Raw genomic sequence first — 20,618 nt, 5'->3', positions numbered from 1 at the left:
TATTGTTATCGCTGTTACTATGGCTTACCCTGAGTTCAGTGACGAATCTCGGTGGTGTCACTGGCGGTTCCTCAACTTCCAATCGTGCGGGGCGACCTTGAGCCTCTAATTCTCGAATCTTTTCTAGCCCGTCTGGATGTTGAGTGTCCAGGAGAATGCTTCGACGTGCTGAAACCACAAAATAAATCGTAACTGCTTTGCTTCTCCGGATAATGTATGCGATTTTATTTGTTTCATTTTAGTTTGCAAGAATTTATGGATTTTAACGAAACTCTTCTTTAAAGCGATGGCGTCCACTTGATGGATGTCTTCCTCTAAGATGAGTACCATTGTTGTCGGGGGATATTTTCAAATTTTTCATAGGTAGGAAATTGGGTGCCGGATATCGAGTGTTTTTCGCTGATAATTACGCGAAACAGTTTGCATTAGCATCGAATAGATCGAATTGCGCGAATATTGTGAATTAAACATATATATAATTGAATACTTACAGCCAACTTTGATGGTGCAAGTGTTAACGGCTTCGCCGGCCAGATTGGTAGCTTTGCACATGTAGGTACCGGAATCTTCGGGATAGGTGTAAAGAATATCGAGAGCAACGTAACCAAAATCGTGTGTAGTACGGAAGCGATGACCAGTTTTAATTGCGACTCCATTGACAAACCTATTAAATCAGAAGAAACAAAATTCAGTGGTATAACTTAGATAAGCATTAGTATAACGAAATTGCTACAATAATAGTAATATTCCAACTTAGCTTTCAGAAATAAATTTGAAGCTAGATGATTACAAACGTTTTTTTATCAGACACAACATGAAATAACATTATTCATAGATATACCATTCGATTTTCAAATTTGGATCGTTGATTGGCTCGACACGGCATTCCAGATGAGCGTGCTCGCCTTCCTTGAGATGATCCAGATTGTTCAACGGTGTCAGGAACACAGGTTTCTGGTGAATAATCTCTTTCTCAACTTCCTGCTTGATTTCGACAGTTTCCAGTTCACGAATTTTCTGTAAACGCTGAGCGTCCAGCGTGTCCAGGAACAAGCCTTGCTTTGCTGTTTGCATAAATTAGAATAATTTATACCAAAATCACAATAATTTATTTTAATTCAATTCATACATATTCGTTCACACTTGTCAATTTTGCGAGATACGAAGGTAGGAGAAGTCATCCTTCTTTCGTTTCATCTCGCCCTCTTTCACTTGTTTTGAAAAACTTACAAGAAATTTTATTCGACGGGTGATTGTCGAAATAATGTACCCTAATTGTGCGAACGAATGAACGAATAAGAATATCGAATGTTACGTACAATCCACGCTGATCACACAAGTAGTAACGGCCTCGCCAACGGCGTTCCTTGCTTTGCACATGTAGGTGCCAGAATCTTCAGGATAAGCGTATAGAATATCGAGAGCGACGTATCCAAAGTCATAAGTAGTTTTAAATTTATGTCCCTGAGGAATAGGACGTCCGTTTCTGAACCATTCGACAACCATTGTCGGATCGTTCACGGGTGTCAATGTAGCTTCAAGATGAGCATTCTTGCCTTCCGGCAGGTGTTCAATATTCTTCAGTGGTCGGCCGAAAGCGGGCTTCTCGGCAATAATTTTGTCTTCCTCGGGTATGCGCTTGTATCGCGAGTCATCCTCGAGGAATTGTATCTTCTTCAACGCGCTCTCGTGCTGTGTATCATGAATAATCGACGCTCGCGCTGAAAAGCAATTTTCATTGAGGTTTTGGAGCTCACAATTATACATAAAAGAGAAAACTCAAGGTAGGTTACGATCTACAGCCGAAATTGCAAATCTAAAAGACAAGTCCGATGCAATTTTTCTGTTACTCACATTTCACGTCAAGATTAATCGAGCTCTTGGCCGACCCTAATTTATTGGTGGCCTGGCAAGTATACGTGCCCGAATCCTCAGCGTACACGGTCAACACGTCCAGCGACGCGAATCCAAAGTCGCAGGTAGTTCTATACCTGTGACCGGTGGACAGTGGTTTGCCATTGTGGAACCACTCCACCTTCATATTGGGATCAGGATAAGGCTCTATGCGACACTCATAGTGTGCGCTTTGACCTTCAACTAGATTGGTAGGCCCGTTCAGTTGGACCGTAAAGGACGGCTTTTCATTTACCACGATCTCATCTTCCTCACGACGCTGATATTTCGAGGTATCCTCTAGGGCTTGGAGTTTCGACAAAGCACTCTCGTGTTGCGATTCAAATTGCAAGGCCGCCTTGGCTGCATTTCAGAAGAATTTCTCGTCATAATGTGATTGTGTATATTAATGGAACTTTACATTAACACACAATCGACAAAAGACCATGAACAAAAGTTTTTAGTCAAAAATACAAAATACTACGAGTCAAAAAACAAAAATCTACGAGCAAAAATTTCAGCCACATATTGCACGAGCAGATATGGCAGCAATACAAAAATCCAAGCTAGATAATTGAACAAGAAAATATATAAAATGCAAAATCGGTAGTAAGCTAAAAAAAATCGATCTTCTAAATATCCTCTTAATTAAGTTATAGCAAGCATTTATTGATTAATATAGGAGCTTTCGTGTAATTTGCTTAATTAAAGTAAATGTTATCGATTCTGTTTTATAACTTGCGGATTGTACAAAATGTATATATTAGCGTGATACCTGAATGACATGTCGAATCACAACGGCGTACTTACATTGGACGAACAATGTTGCCGAAGTAACTGCTTCTCCGAGTTCGTTTGTCGCACGGCACGTGTAAGTGCCTGAGTCTTCGGGATTGACATACTTCATGTTCAAGGCGACGTATCCAAAGTCGTGCATAGTCGTCACGCGATTTGCTTTTGAATGATGAAGCAATAAAGATTAAGAAACAAATTTCATGGAATACAGAATGCACACAGATGTGATGTCAAGTCGCGGACTTACAGGCAGAAATGGGAACTCCATTTCGCAGCCATTCTACTTTGAGCTTCGGATCTCCAACTGGGATGACACGCGCCTCGAAATGCGCCGCTTGGTTCTCGGCGACGCGGAGATCCTTTATCGGCGTCGTGAAAACAGGTGCTTGTGTGACGATTTCCTCGGTTGTAGTCTTACGCTGATAGCGAGACGTGTCCTCCAAGTTGCGAAGACGTTGAAGCGTTTCTTCATTTTGTGTCTCCGTGTAGATCGATTTCTTAGCTATTGATAACAAAGAAGAATAAATCAACGTTGTTTTATCGAATTTCTTTTTTAAGTAGCCAAGAACTTACAGTGAACGACAGCGGTCGCAGAAGTGATAGCTTCGCCGATGATATTCTTGGCTCTGCAAGTGTACGTTCCAGAATCTTCAGGATACGCGTACATGATATCGAGCGCGACGAAACCGAAACTGTTCGTCTCGACGAATCTGGAACCAGCTTTTACGGGCACGTTATTGTGGAACCATTCGACTTTCATGGTCGCGTCGGATACAGGAATTAAACGGCACTCAAAGTGTGCTCGTTGACCTTCCTTTATCTCGACATTATTCAGCGAAGTTGTGAAAATGGGCGCTTGAGTGGTTGTTTCTTCGATGACTTCTTGTCTTTGGTATTTCGATCTGTCCTCAAGATATTGAATTTGCTCGAGTCCAACTTCATTTTGCGTGTCCGTTAAAATTTGAGCGGTCAAGCGACACGATAAAGTGCAGCACACTTCGTCGCTGCCTACCAGATTAACGGCGCGGCAAGTGTAAGTGCCAGAATCCTCGGCGATCAGGTCGATCACGTCTAATGCGACGTAACCGAAATCGTGAATCGGACGAAATCGGTGTCCTGCACAAATCAATTTGTATAAGATTAAGTCGAATTCAGTTTAATTTAATGATTCAACTTCTTGAACTATGATTTTTATTGAAAATTTCAGCTCATATTGTGGGATTTGATAGAATCGATGGAATGACTATGATTTTAATAAGGAAAGGATTTATAAATCTCACAATATATATATATATATATATATATATATATATATATATATATATATATATATATATGTATGTATATGTGTGTGTGAATATAAAATAAAAGAAGTAGAGATTTGTAATATTAAAGACAATGCTCTTAGAGACAATGTCGTTATTATAGGAGAAATTGAAAAAGTGAAATGGATAAATTACCTATTGTTACTGGACGACCGTTTTTGAACCACTCGACTTTCAAATTCGAATCCGTCACCGGCTCCAATTTGCACTCAAAATGGGCGTGTTGTCCTTCTCGGAGGTTCTCTTGATTCTTTGGCTTTGTGATGAATTTGGGCTTCACATTGACAACTTCGTCGACGAGCTCGTGCCTTTTGTATCGCGAAGCGTCCTCGAGATATTGTATTCTTTCCAATCCTTCGGGATGTTGCGATTCGAGAAGCAAATCCTTCTTCGCGTGTACTCTCACGGAGCACGAAGTGACTGCCTCGCCGAGCTGATTTCTTGCTTGGCAGGTGTATACACCAGAGTCTTCGGGATAGACACCGAGGATGTCCAAAGCCACGTAATCGAATTCGTAAGACGGTCTGAAACGATGACCGGTCTTCACCGGACGTCCGTTGACGAACCAATCGACTTTCATAGTCGAGTCGCCGATCGGCTGAAGACGACATTCCAGGTGGACGTTGGTCAGTTCCACGGTTTCAATGTTGTGCAAGGGTCGGGTGAACTGAGGAGCTTGCATCACAGTGACCTCCTCTTGCTGAGTCTTGCGATATCTGTATGGCAAGAAATAAAATAAGTAATCGCGAAAATATTGGAACCTGAACAATAGATATGAAATGGAAGAGAACAAACCTTGATGAATCCTCTAGCATTTGTATTTGCTCGAGCGATTGCTCGTGCTGCGTTTCGGTGACGATGTCGGATCTTCCAATAACTCGCACGCAAGCCGAAGTGTGCGCGGTACCCAGATGATTAGTGGCTCTGACCGTGTATTCGCCAGAATCGTAAACAGTGACATGTACTATGTCGAGTGCGACGAATCCGAAATCATAGTATGTTCGGAACCTGGAGCCAACTGTGATAGGACGTCCGTTCTGGAACCATTCGACTCTCATCGTTGGGTCGCCCATTGGTTCCAGACGACACTCTAAGTGAATGTTCTTGCCCTCGCTAACTGGTTTAGGGTCGTTCAACGGCTGTATAAAAATCGGCTTTGACTTAGATATCTCTTCGATATGGTAATGCGGCTCGACGAACTTGGATTCCTCTAAGCGTTGAGTCTTCTCGTAAATGCCGCGGTGCATACTGCTGGTGTCTATGCTGGAACGCGCTGAAATAACACGAGAAAAGTAGTTTGAACTCGTGAGATTTTTATTTGCGGATAAAATCTCATATTGTAATTCAAGTATCTTACTTTCTACGACCATGGTGGCAGAAAGTTGAGCTTCTCCTCGGGAGTTTGTAGCCACCACCGTATATGTGCCGGCGTCCTCAGACCGAACCTGAAGAATATCGATGGCGACGTACCCGAAATCGTGATACGTCTGGATTCTATTAGCCGCGGTAATGGGTTTTCCATTATGATACCACTCAATCTTCATACTCAGATCACTCTGGGGCTCAACGCACGCTTCGAAGTGCGCTCTTTGTCCTTCCACGATCTTATTGGTGCCCTTGAGATTTCCCAGGAATCGCGGTGCTTGCGTAACCTGCGTTTCTTCCTGAACCTGCCGCGTATACCTGCTTGAATCTTCGAGGGTTTGGATCTTCTGCAGACCCGTAGGATGCTGGCTGTCGTAAATAACATCGTTCTTACTTATTACACTCAATTGAGCATTGGTATGAGCTTCGCCGGCTTTGTTGTAGGCTCGGCAAGTATACACGCCAACGTCGTGTATCGTTACGTATTTGATGGTTAACGCAACGTAGCCAAAATTAAAGAATGTTGTAATCCGGGAACCTAAGTGAGAAAATCGACAATGAGTATGCGATTGTGCGATATAAAAAGTGTCTAAAACCCGTTATCGCATCAAACTATGTAAGAGGATTATTAAAATCGTACCTCATCAGTTTTTTTATTACCATTGTATATAAACGTTATCTAACGGTAGAAATGAAAAATAAATGAGCAATGAGAAATATAAACAAGAAATTTTCAAATTATATTTTATTTTACTACATTTGAAAAAATTAGGTTAATTGACGAGGTACGATTTAGAAAATCGATACGATTTTAGCAATTCTTCCTTACGTTTAGAAGAACAAGATTTATTACTCACTGGCTTCTACAGGACGTCCATCCTTAAGCCATTCGACACGAAGATCGGCATCGCCAATTGGTTCGAGGCGCGCCTCGAAATGGGCGAAGCCGCCCTCTCGTATGTTGCTCTGATCTTTAATAGGCGATTTAAACTCCGGTGGGCTACTCGGTTCAGGCTGTTCATACACATATTTCTGATGCATGGCCTGTTGATAAGCTTCCAGCTCCTCGGCAGCCTCGATGTACTTCAGTTGCTCGGGGATACCCAAGTCTGTAGTTACGCTCGTTCGCGCTGTGCAAAAATAAAGAAGAAAGTGAAGATCAGTAATTCGAATCCGGGACATTGAGAATTGCTTATCGTTCATCGTGCGAGTTCGAGACTCACCGAAGACACGGAGAGTCGCGGAGCTGATGGCCTCTCCCAAGCGGTTCACAGCTCTCACTGTGTAAGAACCTGCATCTTCAGCCCGTAGGTGCATTATATTGAGCGAGACGTATCCAAAGTTGAAGATGCTAGTGATTCTTGAGCCTAGAAAAGAGAAAGATGATTATAACATTCTTTAGAAATCTTCCATTAATTGTCGGAAATGAGTACTCACTGGCTGTGATTGGTTTTCCATCCTTGTACCACTCCACTTTCATGGTGGGGTCGCTAACAGGAGTCAATTGCGCCTCAAAATGGGCGTTTCGACCTTCCTGTAGCTCACCAAGATCCTGGAGCGGACGGATGAAAACCGGCCGCTGTGAAGAGGTCTCCTCCACGCTCTCTTGCCTTTGGTACTTGCTGTAATCCTCGAGCTGTTGGATGTACTGAAGACTGTCGGGGTGTTGGCTCGCTTGTTCAATCGTAGCGCGAGCTAGAAGACGCAGAGTTTAGTTTAAGTCACACGTTTCGCGGGCAAGCTTCGTAATATAATTTACTCACGGGTCACGCTGAGGGTGGCGCGAGACTCGGCGACTCCGGTCGAGCTGACGACGCGGCACACGTATTCGCCGCTGTCTTGAAGAACGATACTAATGAGATCGAGTGAGATGAAGCCGAAGCGGAAGATGGATGTTGCTCGGGAACCTGCAAAAGACACACGTGTATCGATCATTCATTCGGGAGTGCCTCGTCGAATGATTGATGATTACTTACTCGCGTCTAGTGCTTTGCCGTTGACGTACCACTCCACCCTCATAGTGGGGTCGCCCACCGGTTCGATTCTGGCCTCGAAGTGAATTCGTCCACCTTCGATCTGATGGACATCCTTCAACGGTATAATGAAACGTGGCGGCGGATAAATTTTATCTTCCTCAGGTGGCGGCAGATAAGGTTTGGCGCGCTCCACGTGCCTCAAATAAATCACTTCGGGGCCAGGCGCTGGTCTATAAACGTATGCTGCGTTATTCAATGTTTCTCTCCAATGATAAGATCATGAAAGAAGGTAGATTAAAAAGGAAGTTCACGTTTATTTTAAAGCTATTTATTGTTTATTAGAGTAAAAGGAAAGTGTTCCGACTATTTTATGGATCTGCTCGATCGATTGTCATTTTGTAAACATATTATTTTATTTCGACGTATTTTGCAAAAATTTTTAACATCTATTTTCTCGCTTCTGACATTATAAATTAAAATCGTCGCAGCAAAGGACCAGGCATTTAAAGTAACTTAATTTAGAACAACTTGCTCGTAAACAAGTGTTACTCACTCTGGTTCGATGATTTTCGTCGGTCGGGGTAAATTCAGGCGTCTTGGTTCCGGGGCCGTTCCTTTAGGTGTCTCGACGAAGAGCCGCGCTCGGGTGGCGGTGGAACCGGCCACATTTTGCGCGGTGCATTGGTACCAGGCTGCATCGGAGAATTTAGCGCGCGGGATATCCAAAGTCGAAGCTCCGCTGCCGTCGCTCGATATACGTACTTCGGGGCCGGGGGTTATCGGTACGCCGTCCTACGGAGAAGTTGGTGTCAGAAGTCGGGAAGATCAATATGGTGAACGAAATTACCTTTTGCCATGTGATACGTGGAACCGGTGTACCGACAGCGCGTGCCATGAAGACCACGGGTTCTCCTTCCTTCACGCTCGTGGTGACGAAGCGCTCGACGAATTTCGGCGCAACCACTTGTTCCTTTTCGATGACGCTCAGGTTACACTGGCAGGATGTTTCTCCGGCCTTGTTTCGAGCAATGCACGTTACTACGCCGGCATCGGCACGACTCACGTTCGTGATCATCAGCGAGTTATTTCCGGACTCGTTCACGAGAATCTTGTGTGTCAAGTCATTAGCGACTTGTTGGCCATTTATATACCAAGTCACCTCGGGATACGGACGACCGGTTACGCGACAGTCGAATCTGAAAATAATTTGTGTTCTCATTAATGTCTCATTAATGTCTCATTAATGTGTTAATATGGCAGATACAGTTATCAAGATCATTAAAAGTAAGAAGCAGAAAAAAAGAAATTGGAAGGATATAGATGGTGAAAAGTTAAGACGCACCTCGTCATCTTGCCTTCGGTAGTCTCCCTATCTGTGCAAGTGCGAACGAAATTTGGCGGCAATACTTTGCCGGAGTCGGTAGACTCAGTGGTCGATTCCGCTTGTTGGGTCTGAATGAATTCCCTTTGATGCGCTTGATCTACTTGATCGCTGGACTCAATCGCCAAGTAAGCGGAGCTGACGGTGCACCCTTGAGGATTTTCGGACAATAATGTGTAATGGCCACTGTCGTCCGACTGGGCAACTCGAATTCGTAAGGTAGCTTGTTGATTCGAATAGCTCGTCTCCACGCGTTGGGAATCTTTGATTCTCTGGCCGTTCTTGAACCATGTTAACTGCATCACAATAAAAAGAACAATTAAATTGGTGTAACAAAGACTGTATGCTGTCTATTTCTGTGTGGTCCAAGATTATCAAAAGTTTGGTTACAATTTTCACTACAATATTTTCTCACCCTTGGCTTAGGGTTGCCGGTGATTTTCGCGGTGAAAACAGCATCCGATCCTTCGATGAGTTTCGAGTTTCTGGGTTTCTGTGTGATCTGCGGGGGTGCGACCGGTCCCAAGGTGCGATCGATCGTCGTAGAAATTTGAATGTCGGATTCACCGACGAAACGGCGAGTGATCGACTCGCGAAACTCCGTTTCGCGTAACAGCCTGTATTCGAAGGTGTCGACCTGCACATTCGAAAAGCGCAGAGTTAAATATCGCTCTATTGGAGCGCAAAGCAACTGAATTACGATACCTTGAAGTCCTCGATGCTCGTCGATGTACCATTCACATAGCTTCTCTTGTCTACCGTTTGCTGGTAGCTTCGTTGTTGGAAGACTTGACCTCCGGTCTGCATCCTCTGATCGCTCGATTGGAAGCTCTGTGTAAATTCTTTCTTATAACTGTCCGCCATTTGTTGCGCCGGAGGACCGAATCCCTCGGGTTGTATGTAAACAGAGCAGATCGCTTCGCCTGAAAAGCGTGAAAAGTTAGCTTCGTACGTAGTTTCGTTTTGCCAAAGTTAAATATCTGTGAGTTTCTCCTCGCAGGCAAGCCTCTCACCGTATTGGTTCTTTGCACTGCACGTGTACTCTCCCTCGTCCCCTGGACCGATCTGATTAATTTGGAGAGTGACGACACCAGTATTGTCGTCATAGGACATTCGAATCTTTCGTGATTCCAATAACGGCACACTCTTGTGCGTCCACGATACTGTCGGTTTGGGATTACCCCGCACGCAACCTTCGAAAATCGCATTGCCGCCCTGCGCGAATCGCGCGTTTTTGAAGATTCGTTCGAAAATGGGCGGCGAGGGATCACCCGGTTTACCGGTGAAACTGCATCGAGAGGATTTCATTAAAAATATCATTAACAACACAGTTCTCACAAGAGTTGTAATAAGTTAATATCGCGTCACTTACACTGGTACCGTTGGCGTCGACTGCATCACGACCTCCCCTTGAACTGCGGAAGAAAGAAAGAAAGTGATTTAGAAAGAAAATGTAGAAAGCCCAGCTTTATATATTCAAAGTAGGATAGATACCATTGAAACGTGTCTCATGTTTCGCCTAAATTTACATATTCTACCCGAAACTTTGTAAATTTGATACAGAATCATAAACCTTCATTTTCGCAATGGTCAGTTCTCTCGGGTTAATGAGTAAATTGGTTTAAATTACGGCGCGGCCCGATGTAGACATAACTTAATGAAAAAATGCGGCATCGCCATCGCGCGTAACGGCGACAGGAAAAAAACGGCGTCAACGGTTCGCTTCCTCGATTCGTTCTAGTTGGGAAGTACGACAGGAGTAATATGAAGAAGCAACATGTGTACTCATAAAGACAAACAAATGTATGAAATGATTTATATACACGTATGATGATCGTGAAATTTTGCTTAATCATCAGTCTAATTCTCTCGGCGACAACTTGTAGTTAATCAGCTCCCCCGAAAAAATCATTTAAATTCAAGAGCAAAATTCGATACTATAAAACGAAAAAAATTAATTATATTAATTTCCCGCGTCTTCCGTAAACATGCAATTTGACGTAGCTTCACACGAAGAAAATGTTATAATAAAAATTAGATTAAAAAGCATTTCAAGTAATTACAATAATTTTCCAATAAAAGGTCAAATGCGTGCATAACATTTTAAAACAAATATTCAAATACGATTATAATTCTGCATGGTCCGAGATTACGGAAAATATAATTTTTACCACGATACTTCTTCCGTGTAACCTACGTATTTCTTTCTTAATTTGCATCATTTAATTAATATATTAGACACTAATGAATCAATTGCCCTGCAATAAAATTCATCGTTTTCGCGCATTTTGCGCCAGGCGACTATGCACCGTGGCGCGTTCGCAAGCCGTGATCCGCGAACCGCGGAACCAGCGGAGCCGCGAAGAGGGCGAAGGACGTAACGCGCGCTGCTACAAGCACGGGATCGTATTTTTGCATTCGGATGAGGATCACGTTACCGTGATCCATTTTAGGCGCAACTATCTTTGCCCGGCGCAGCGCGTCGCGACGCACCACGACGCGACGCGTCTACGCCGTGCCCGGACCAATCGCGTTTCCCGTTACGCAAAGGCAGTCACTGACCAAAATAAAATCGAGTCTAATGCTCCTCTCTCTCTCTCTCTCTCTCTCTCTCTCTCTCTCCCGCCTGCGCGCTTGCATACATTTTCGCGTGAGATTTACATATTTTACATCCTCGCGCTCTTCGACTTCGCGAATTCGTGAGAGGCCTCCCCTCCGCTTTCCGCCCCCGACGATACGTTCTTTGCCGCTATCTTTTCTTGGCACCCTTTTTTTCCCCGTCGATCGTCGGTCTTGTCATCAGTCACGTCTCATCATCACTGATGACGCCAAGATGCGCTCATTGCGATCAGCTGTTTCGGATCACCGACACGCTTAAAAAGAAAGATCGTGTGAAACTGATTTTCCTTCGATAATGATACATAGTTCTTGACGACTAATGATACCGGTTAGAACGCGAAACAATCCACGACAGACTGCTGTTCGCAGGTACTTTCGTCGAGATTTCTCGCGCGAAATATTCGATCCTTCGCAGATGAAAAGTAGAAGCTTAACTAGTTAGCTGCTAGCGTAACGGCGCTGCTTACTGTATTTCATTGTCTTTTAGTTTTGTGCGCGTTGAAATATAATCCAACACGTTTCGATGCGCTTGGACGGAATTGAGATTCATAAACTCGTCAGCGTTTATTGTCATTTGGCAGTTGTGCGTTCATGTTCTTCGTTCCATAACGTATCGCGCAGTTGGCAAGGGTGCTCTAGCGGAACTATCTGCGATAATGGAGCTCTAATTCTGCAATCGCTACTGTATCTATCGAAAATTTGCGTAAACGCGACGTGTTGTGTCGTGGCATGTAATATTAATGCACGAGCACCACGTCATCCCCCGAATTCTCTTCTGGTTCCAAGTTTAACTTCTGTTTCAAAATTTCGTGCAGAATCATTTGCACGCTACTAATTTGCCGTAAAATCCGAGAAGTTAGTGTCTATTGGCCTGTTAGAGAAAATAAGCGCAGAGAAAAGTGTGTTAATGAAGACAACGATTTCGTTTCTCCTATCTTATTTGATGTGACTGATAATTAAATATAATTTACACCCCGAGCCAAGGCTACGTGAAACATCGCGGCGAATCAGGTGAACGCCAAAGAGATCATAATGGATGTCCGTCTGAAGCGAAATTCGTTTTGGAAAGCAAATCGTTTTGGAAATTTTCCAATATTTCACTTGTCAAAAGCGTTTAGCACAGCGCGATGATAAATTGTGCATTGCACAATAGCGGATACTCCGAATATTTCGAAACACGCGGGTTCGCTTTCTTTTCCTGCGCATTACAAAATTTCTCTTCGAAATATTCTTTTCGTCTCCATTTTGAGCTCTGAACGAGGAAATGGTACCAACACATATTATATGTCTTTGGAACAATCAATGGGTTAAGTTCGAGTGGACAGTATTAACCTTGGCGACATGATACATCAAGTTAAATATAGAAACCCCGGCTGTTTCGACGCTCTGCAAAACAATCGCGAATTTTGGATCGAAATGGAGGTCGCGTAACGCAACGCTACCATGCCGAGAGGGCGCATGAAAGAATTTTTGAAACGGTCACGCCGAAGAGCGCGGAGAACTATCTTTAGAGCTCTCGCAGGGACCGTGCTCCTCGCACGAAAATAGAACGCGAGTAAGTGTTCGTTGACGGAATATTCGCCAAAAGAAATGCACCCGAGTGTTATTTTGATGTGTTCGTTTTGACAATGAAAAACGGCTGGAATCAATCGCGAAAAAATAAGTAGGCCACTCGCATCCCCCGAGAACGTCGAGCCCAACCTTTCTTTTCAGAAACCTTTTCGTGTTGAAAAATTCACGCTCAATTTAGCAATTGCACGTAGTTTCACAAATGTGCCGTTGGATATAACGCAGATAATTTCGAGTTTGTCGCGCAGATTTTTCCATAACGCTTTTCTCCTCGCTTCGTGTGAGCTGTCGTTCGGGGATATCGTCCCTTCGACCTTTCAAACACGTCACAACTGACCTCTCTGCTGACTGGTGATCTGTTGCCGCGTAACTTGTCGTTCCGTCCGTTGCTGATATTGTTGCTGTTGTTGTTGTTGTTCCTGCATGACGGTCTGTTGCCGCTGTTGCAGCTGTCTCTGTTGTTCCTGGGACTGTTGTCGCTTCATCTTAGCTCGAGGAATCCAATAACTCGGCGGGCCTTTCGAATGGCGATTCCGTCGCGAACTTTACGGCTCGTGCCGGATAAACTGTTAAACTGATCTAAGGAGATCTGCGGAGATCTCCGTTTTGCGTCTCTCTCGCTTTCCTCTCCTTTTCGGCGTAGCGTATTATCACCCGGAATTTAAGCAACTCTCGATGCACAAATCGGAGCAAATCACTCACGTTTATCTCGCTTCGCCCCGTAATATCGTTTCGTTTACCCTGCTGGTAACCGCGGCTCAGTCCAGTCAGTCGGCAGAAGTCAAGTCATCATCAAAGGTCTTGTCCCCGTGATTCTTTAAACCAAGACGTCGGTCGAATGCGAATCGGATAGCTCACGGCTCGAGGAGAACCGACCATGAGCCCTCGCTAAAGCACGACGAGATGGAGAGGGTGGCTAACATGGCTAGGGTGGGGACATCTCGATGCCCGCAACGTTCGCGGACGTCAAAGAGGAAGATGAAGAATAATATAGCGTGTACACGAGTCACATAGCTACGACGTGTATGACGTTCGAGGATAAGGATGATATCCGGAAACATTGATATTCAGCATAGAATATACTGGCGGAATCATATTCGCAACGTAAATCGCTGCTGTGTTTTCTCGCCGCAATTTGAACTTCAGAAGTCGCGCGTGCGCACGGGTGCACGCGCGCTTTTCAAGTTCTGTTAACGACTAGTTAACGACTAGGAAAAAGGAGAGAAAAACGCCTGAAATTCACACTAGATAAACATCACGAGATCCAGAAATTCGCCAGTCGCTGTACAGAAGAATTTAACGAACAGCCACATCTTGTGCATCTCCGGAGCGGTAAAAGTCTCACGCAACGTTCTTGCGCTCACTGACAGCCGCCCACGCATCTCCACATTATTGCCCCCTCCGTGTTCTCCCTCCGTATCCCTGTCGTCGTTCCCCTCCGAGTGCTCTAGGCTCTCTTAAGGCTGGATGCACACGGTGGGTACATTTCTCAACCTTTCTCTTTTCTTTCCCTTCCTCGCACTTCTCAGCCATTTCTTCTCTTTGTCTAATATATTTACAAATCTTCAGATTTTTTCTCTTTTTTTACAAAAATCGAGGCACGTGTGTTTGTTTCAGTCTAATATGCTGTTACACTTTCTTTCTTTTTTTCTCTTTTTGGATTTTCAACAGGCTGCTTCAACAGATTTAAAGTAAGGTCGTCTAAATATTTATTAGTCGGAAGATTGTCTTCAACCTAGCACCTATACATTATTTTCTGTTTTTTTTAATCTATATGTATTTCTGTATAACTGTTGAACAATTGCTTTTTACATAATTTTTGTTATTTTCTCAGCTTGAAGGGAATTTTTCCTAGAACATATAGTATAAATTTATCTATCTATCTATATATTTATCTTTCCCTCGCTCCTTCTTTCCTCATCTTTAGTTTCATAGTCAGACCGATTCCGTTCGAATCGTTTGTTCTTCCTTTTCCTTCTTTTCTCGGAGGAGTTTGGTAGTAAAAAAAAAAGAGAAAGAAAAACAATCATTGTTGCACGTGCGTGGGCCCGGCCAAGTTTAGCCGCGGGAGCAACCCCGTGCAACTTCGAGAGCGCACCGCGCTCATAAATTTAAGTCGCCCAGCCGTTGCGCACCATATTCTAAAAGCGTACATACACTCCTATCAGTGAACTAACAACAACGCGGGGGATCATCTCGTAATAACTGACAACTCGCACTCTCTCCATCTTCGAGAGACTCTCAATACCATTTGGCGCATATTGTGAACTCAAGCGGGAAGCCCTCTTAAGATCCGATCGATTCGTCTCTAGTTTGACGCGAGCGTGAGCTTTGCGGATCTCTCGGAAATACTAAAAAGTACTGCTAGAGCAATCACAATGTTCTGCATGCAGATTCCAATGGAAACGATCCTATTTAACCGTTAGCATTTTATACGCCGACGAATCGGAGCGAGACACGCATCAATCGCGAGGCTTGCATGCCGAGCGAACTAGTTGTGTGCGTGCTAACGATACGCATCTCCAAATGTAATGTACCTAAGATCGTAACTAATTGATACGGATTAGTCCTGCGTGTGTGTGAGTTCTCATGAGATATCGTCGACTAGGAACCTGCGTAGAACGACGACGCGCGCGTAAAGGGAAGGAGGCACCCTCCTCGGCGTGTTCGCGCTGAGAACATCGGTATGATCATCACGAAGGAGAAGGTGGGTCACGCGTGAATCACCGCGTTTCGTACAAGATGCCGCATAGCGACGCATCTATTTTCAGATTCCCTGAGAAATAATCTCGGTTGAGATGACGAGAAGCGCCTTCGCGCCTCTATGATTCAACTAACGAGCGTGAGTGTTTTGTACGTGTCGCGAAGAGAGCTCATAGACTCGTCGATCGATCGCCAGATTCTATTTCGGGTGTCTACAATGAACAATCGTCCTTAATCATCACTAAGAACCCCAGACGCGGTTGAAGATCGCGTGGGGCTCGTCTATAAAATCGCTTATAAAAAATATATAGAGAATCAAAGACCTACACTGAGAAAAAAATATCTAAAAATTAACAAATATTTATTAAGTAGATACTATTTACATATTTACTTAAATAAAAATTCTTTTAATTCAAATCGAATATTGTGTACTCGATCTAAATAAAAAGAATTTTGATTTAAGTAAATATGTACCCACCTAATAAATATTTGTTAATTTAAAAAATTTTTTTCTCAGCGTACAAGAGCCTTGCGTTAAGTTTTTATACGTTTTATTAATCTGTGGAAATAAAAAACTATCTCACTATTTCTTGCTCTCTATTTATCTGATACATCAAGATAATTTCCTCGGATCTAATTGCTTACATATACTTTTGGATTTTAATCTTAAAGCTTGATTTTATTAATATTAATTCACTTATAAAGTTTTACATGCTATTTGATGTATTTATGCTTCCGTTCGCAAATATGGGACAGGCAAAGAAAAGATGGCTACCGACTTCTGGTACTCACCAGTTTCCTCATTACACAGCGTGTCACGACTCTGCGATGGCGGTTTGCTGTCCAAACGTAAATTACCGGCGTCGTCGCAAGAGGTTCCGTTTCTCGTGCCGGTAGTACCTAATTCACGCCCAACGAAATTTGTCTCCTTCATCGTATAGAGCTTTGTCATCGCGTTTTCGCAGGTGCTCCCGTCTATGAAACTGTCGTGTAATTCGATGATAGTTTGCTGATGGGTTGGTGGCAACGAGTCGCTCATTGCGCTCTTGAGCGAATTGCATTAATAGGGACAACTACCTGTGATTCGTGGTCAATCCGAAATCATAAAAAGACTCGTGCGGCTGCTCGCAATTTGTCAAAACGGGTTTAACGTCCTTGTCTCGCAATAGAAATAGGTCTTTTAAAGCTACGTATTTTGGCGAATCCTCCAGAAGCCGTTCGACTGCACGCTCTTTTTGATCACGCTGTGCGCCATGCGCCGGTGATGATGCGTCTGTAATTAAACGTAATGATAGCGATACTGTTTGGAGAATGTAACGTAATAATCGCGATCTTATTACGCGATTGTATCGCGCAGAAAACGGTTTAGCGCTCTCCTGCAAATATCGCTTGTTTTTCTTCCGTATATTTTTGGATCGCCGACTCACATTTTCCTCCGCATTCCGTGAGATTACTTTGCTATCTATTTTCATACCGGTTCATCCGTTTCTCATACAAGAGATGAGTCGAGCTCGGTAATGTCTAGAAAACCGTGGAATTCTTGCGGCACAAAACTCGTATCGTTTTTGCATTCCGAATGCAATGTAATATTTTTATTATTACTTTTCTATTTTAAGCCTCCGAGTGATAATGTATTTTCACTAACTTCAAAGTGACAATCAGAGTCATTAATATATGCCTCAATTTTCCTTCTTTTGGGATGCTCGAAAAAATTTCCAAAAATTATTAAAACTTCCTTTACTCTTCCAGTCGAAGAGTACGCAGCTTTTTTGTGAAAAATAAATTGCTAAGTTTTATTTTTAATGATTTTTAAACAAAAGTGGTCTGAAAAACTTCTTAGAATGTCCGGACATTAATGACCTCGATTGCCACTTGGAAGGTTAATAAGCAGAACATTTCTTCAATCTTTGCACGAAAGCTTACATAAAATATTCATAGAAGATGAAATGTAACACATTTTTGTACATTTACACTGCTGACGCTGGTTGCATTACGAATCATTAAATGCCTATCAGATATGCCGTCCTTATCGACAACGTTGCAGTATCGCAATATCTTGTCAATACCAAGAAAAGCCAGTTGCGAGAGGCAGAACAGAGAGGAGGGATGGAATACAGGCGAGAGAACACAAAATAATTCGTTACACCATTGCCCATGTTTATATTGTAGAGGAAGCACACATTTATTTACATAGTATATAGGTATTGCTGACCATAAGTAAATAGCGACATTGATAAATAACGATTAACTCCTTGCGACTAAAAAACACGCGAATTTTTTTGTTATGACGGTGATGTTTCGGTTTTTTTCTTCTTTCTCTTAATATCGACAATCAATGATTTTACGTAACTTGTGGAGCTTACGCGTGGCGCTTTTACAAAGTTGCTCGAAAAATACCATTTTTTTCGTGGCTATATCCATTTTCAATTGTATATCCAAATGCGCGATTCACCTCCGTCAACTAGACACAAGGAGTTAATGACGCAACGATTTGTTTTGCGAAGCGATACATGCCCCATGATAAAGTCCCACATTCCGTTTAGCTACAAAACACCGACCCCTCATTCTAAGCAGAGATAATTCACGTGGAAATTTATCAAGCTACAAAGTAAGAAGCGCATCCGGGGCGATCAGGTGTACTCCTATTGTATCTATATATTCAGCGTTTGTTAATAAATAATATTCTCATAGTTTATATTTTTAATTAATAATATAACTAGTACGTTCCAACGATATATCACGACGTAAAGCAATGTGAAATAATATTCATCTTTGGTTCGAAATATATAGGAAAAATAGTTCTTTCGCTTCCTACTCTATCAGATGTTTCAGTCGTAGTCAGTTTCAATGAAGATTTGAAAAAAGGAGTAATGTAAATCTTGCCTGTGGCAATTCTGGCGAGAAATATCTAACAGATGCTTAAGGAGAAGTCTTGAATATATTTAAGTAAAGACAGAGAAGAATAGAGTTGAAACAGGCGAGAGAAAGACGTAGACGAGAAATAAAGTATAGTATGCGCGTAGAGTCAGAAGCTCTTGAAAACTCCTCCAATAAGATAATAAAAGTATTCTATATATTATTTAATAAAGCGTTTTCTCTTTAGCTTTTGCACGTTGCTTTTTCTGTAGTTGCTCGCTCGTCGTCGACTAGCTTGGTCCAACATTACTTGTTGCAACATTATTTCGCACATTTATGTGAAATGCAAGAGAAACGATTATGCACGGAGAAAAAAGTTTGGTTGTATCAAATGGATTTTCTCGTTCTTAGAAATTCCCAAAGCTGGGTCATAAGAACCAGAAATTCTGTGTTTTCTGTTCAAAACGCGTTGATTTGTTTGTTAAAAGCAAATTATGTCAATACAACCCAATTTTTAGTCTCCACATTTGGACAAAGCTAGTCTGTTTCCGCTGTATCGATTAATAGTTCTATTGATTTTCATCCCTTCGTAATCGTGGCGAGTTGCCATCCATCCTCAACCAGAAGCAAACTAGAGGAAACCTCTTACCAACAATTTATCATGTTTGTTCGTCGATCAAGTGTTCGCTAGAATTTCTGGCCATACAGAAAACATCTTGTGAGCATCATTATTACCTTCACCGTATTAGTTTGCGGCCTGCTTAAACCATAATCAAGCGATACGCGAAACCAGTTTATAATCGAATTCTCCACCACCCTAGCGTTTATCCCGGTCGTTTCTTCCTTCACCCACACTCGATCTTTACGAAGTAGGAGCGTATATAGATCGTCTGTTACCTGGAACCTCCAAGTTGGCCGAAGTTATGGTGGAACCCAGACTATTCGTTGCCGTGCATGCGTAAGTCCCGGCGTCATCTGCGTAAAAACAAAGAAATAAATCGTGTGAAGATGTAAAAATCAGATTAATATATGCATGAGATATCGGTATAGTAGGATAAAACAGAGAAGTGTATAGTTTCCGCGTATATTATTAGGGACGCTGCGTTATGTTATGCTTATATACGTTATTTCGTATGACGTGAGCTGCTTCTTGTAATAGATTAGGTCAAGTAGTGTCAGACATCCTCTTAATAGACGTTATTAAAGGATTACACAAGCAATCGTTTAAATCGCACCTGGGAAAGCTCTTATTATGGTGAGACGACAAACGCCATTTCTGTATTGGATTTCGTGGCTCGCAGAATTTTCGACAATCCTACGGTCCTTCGACCAAAGGATGTTGGGTTGCGGTTCAGCTTGTACGATGCACTCGAATCTAGCTGGATGTCCGCTCATCACCGCGATATCCTTCAGAGGCTGGAAATGAATTGTTTGGTGTAGCTGGTTACACATGCGGAAAAAATCAGTATGGGTGGCTCGCATATAAATGCAGTTGTGCAAATCAGATTAGTATGTGAGCCGATCATACTGTTTTTTCCATGCTGTTAAAAAGTTCTCAACCCTACCGTGATGAACATAGGAGCCTTCTTCGGCAATATTTCGAGGTATGGCTGAATTACCTCCTTGTTTGAAGATACGCCGTTGCTAGTCGGCCACGGTGAACCTACGGCGTTCAATCAGACACTGATGTTACACGATTTCGACGTAGAGACATTATTCGTGCACAAATCCGCGGATAGTAAATGGTTAAAGGACTGAAAGAGATATACTAGTATTAGCGAAAAAGTAATAAATGTTTGGGCGGCTAAAGTAAGATAAGTAATCTCGAGAAGAGTCCGAATGCGGAAGAAGCAAAAGAGTGCAATTTTGGTACAATAGGGGAGACCGAGTTTAATTGGCCATGTGCTTTGTTCATGTATTTGTCACGAGAAAGTCGGCAAAAATGAAATTACAAAATGTTCCTTTTGGAACGTAAATACTTTTCCCTGGATTTCAATAAGAGCGAGATGATATTGTAGCTAAAAAGTAGACAAACTGGGGCGCGCTGACACTTTCGAGCGTCTCGACATTTCATGTATTTTTCATCGCGAATGAACGAACTTAAGTGGCGTGTTTTATTAGTTAAAATGGCAGGAG

The 20,618-nt window shown here is 42.7% G+C and overlaps 1 protein-coding gene across 17 annotated transcripts in view; it reads right to left on the bottom strand.

The window, feature by feature from the left end:
* Positions 1-16,849, bottom strand: part of LOC116846419 (titin) — an 86,542-nt gene extending 69,693 nt beyond the window's left edge. For 9 of the 17 annotated variants that reach the window (XM_032820205.1, XM_032820204.1, XM_032820208.1 and 6 more), the window contains exons 1-24: positions 16,419-16,593; positions 10,108-10,150; positions 9,749-10,023; positions 9,441-9,658; positions 9,151-9,372; positions 8,697-9,031; positions 8,202-8,550; positions 7,908-8,146; positions 7,355-7,584; positions 7,142-7,285; positions 6,816-7,073; positions 6,602-6,745; positions 6,236-6,508; positions 5,371-5,916; positions 4,809-5,286; positions 4,149-4,729; positions 3,262-3,804; positions 2,936-3,190; positions 2,704-2,847; positions 1,855-2,256; positions 1,320-1,721; positions 842-1,064; positions 492-664; positions 29-168 (exon numbers count right to left, since the gene is read on the bottom strand). In XM_032820205.1, coding sequence (XP_032676096.1) covers positions 29-168; positions 492-664; positions 842-1,064; positions 1,320-1,721; positions 1,855-2,256; positions 2,704-2,847; positions 2,936-3,190; positions 3,262-3,804; positions 4,149-4,729; positions 4,809-5,286; positions 5,371-5,916; positions 6,236-6,508; positions 6,602-6,745; positions 6,816-7,073; positions 7,142-7,285; positions 7,355-7,584; positions 7,908-8,146; positions 8,202-8,550; positions 8,697-9,031; positions 9,151-9,372; positions 9,441-9,658; positions 9,749-10,023; positions 10,108-10,150; positions 16,419-16,578 — 6,777 coding nt within the window. In that variant the 5' untranslated portion in view covers positions 16,579-16,593. Of the gene's footprint in view, positions 1-28; positions 169-491; positions 665-841; positions 1,065-1,319; positions 1,722-1,854; positions 2,257-2,703; positions 2,848-2,935; positions 3,191-3,261; positions 3,805-4,148; positions 4,730-4,808; positions 5,287-5,370; positions 5,917-6,235; positions 6,509-6,601; positions 6,746-6,815; positions 7,074-7,141; positions 7,286-7,354; positions 7,585-7,907; positions 8,147-8,201; positions 8,551-8,696; positions 9,032-9,150; positions 9,373-9,440; positions 9,659-9,748; positions 10,024-10,107; positions 10,151-13,260; positions 13,808-16,418; positions 16,610-16,703 lie in introns of those variants that run through there. The other 8 variants (XR_004378486.1, XM_032820215.1, XM_032820217.1 and 5 more) reach the window with 3 other exon arrangements.
* Between the last annotated feature and the right edge of the window lie 3,769 nt (positions 16,850-20,618).

Source organism: Odontomachus brunneus, unplaced genomic scaffold (assembly GCF_010583005.1).
Source record: "Odontomachus brunneus isolate Ranch 3 - 2012 unplaced genomic scaffold, Obru_v1 Obru_scaffold_063, whole genome shotgun sequence".
In the NCBI taxonomy this organism is placed as follows: domain Eukaryota; kingdom Metazoa; phylum Arthropoda; class Insecta; order Hymenoptera; family Formicidae; genus Odontomachus; species Odontomachus brunneus.
Note: the sequence above shows the minus strand (reverse complement) of the source record. Positions and strands in the feature narration are given on the sequence as shown.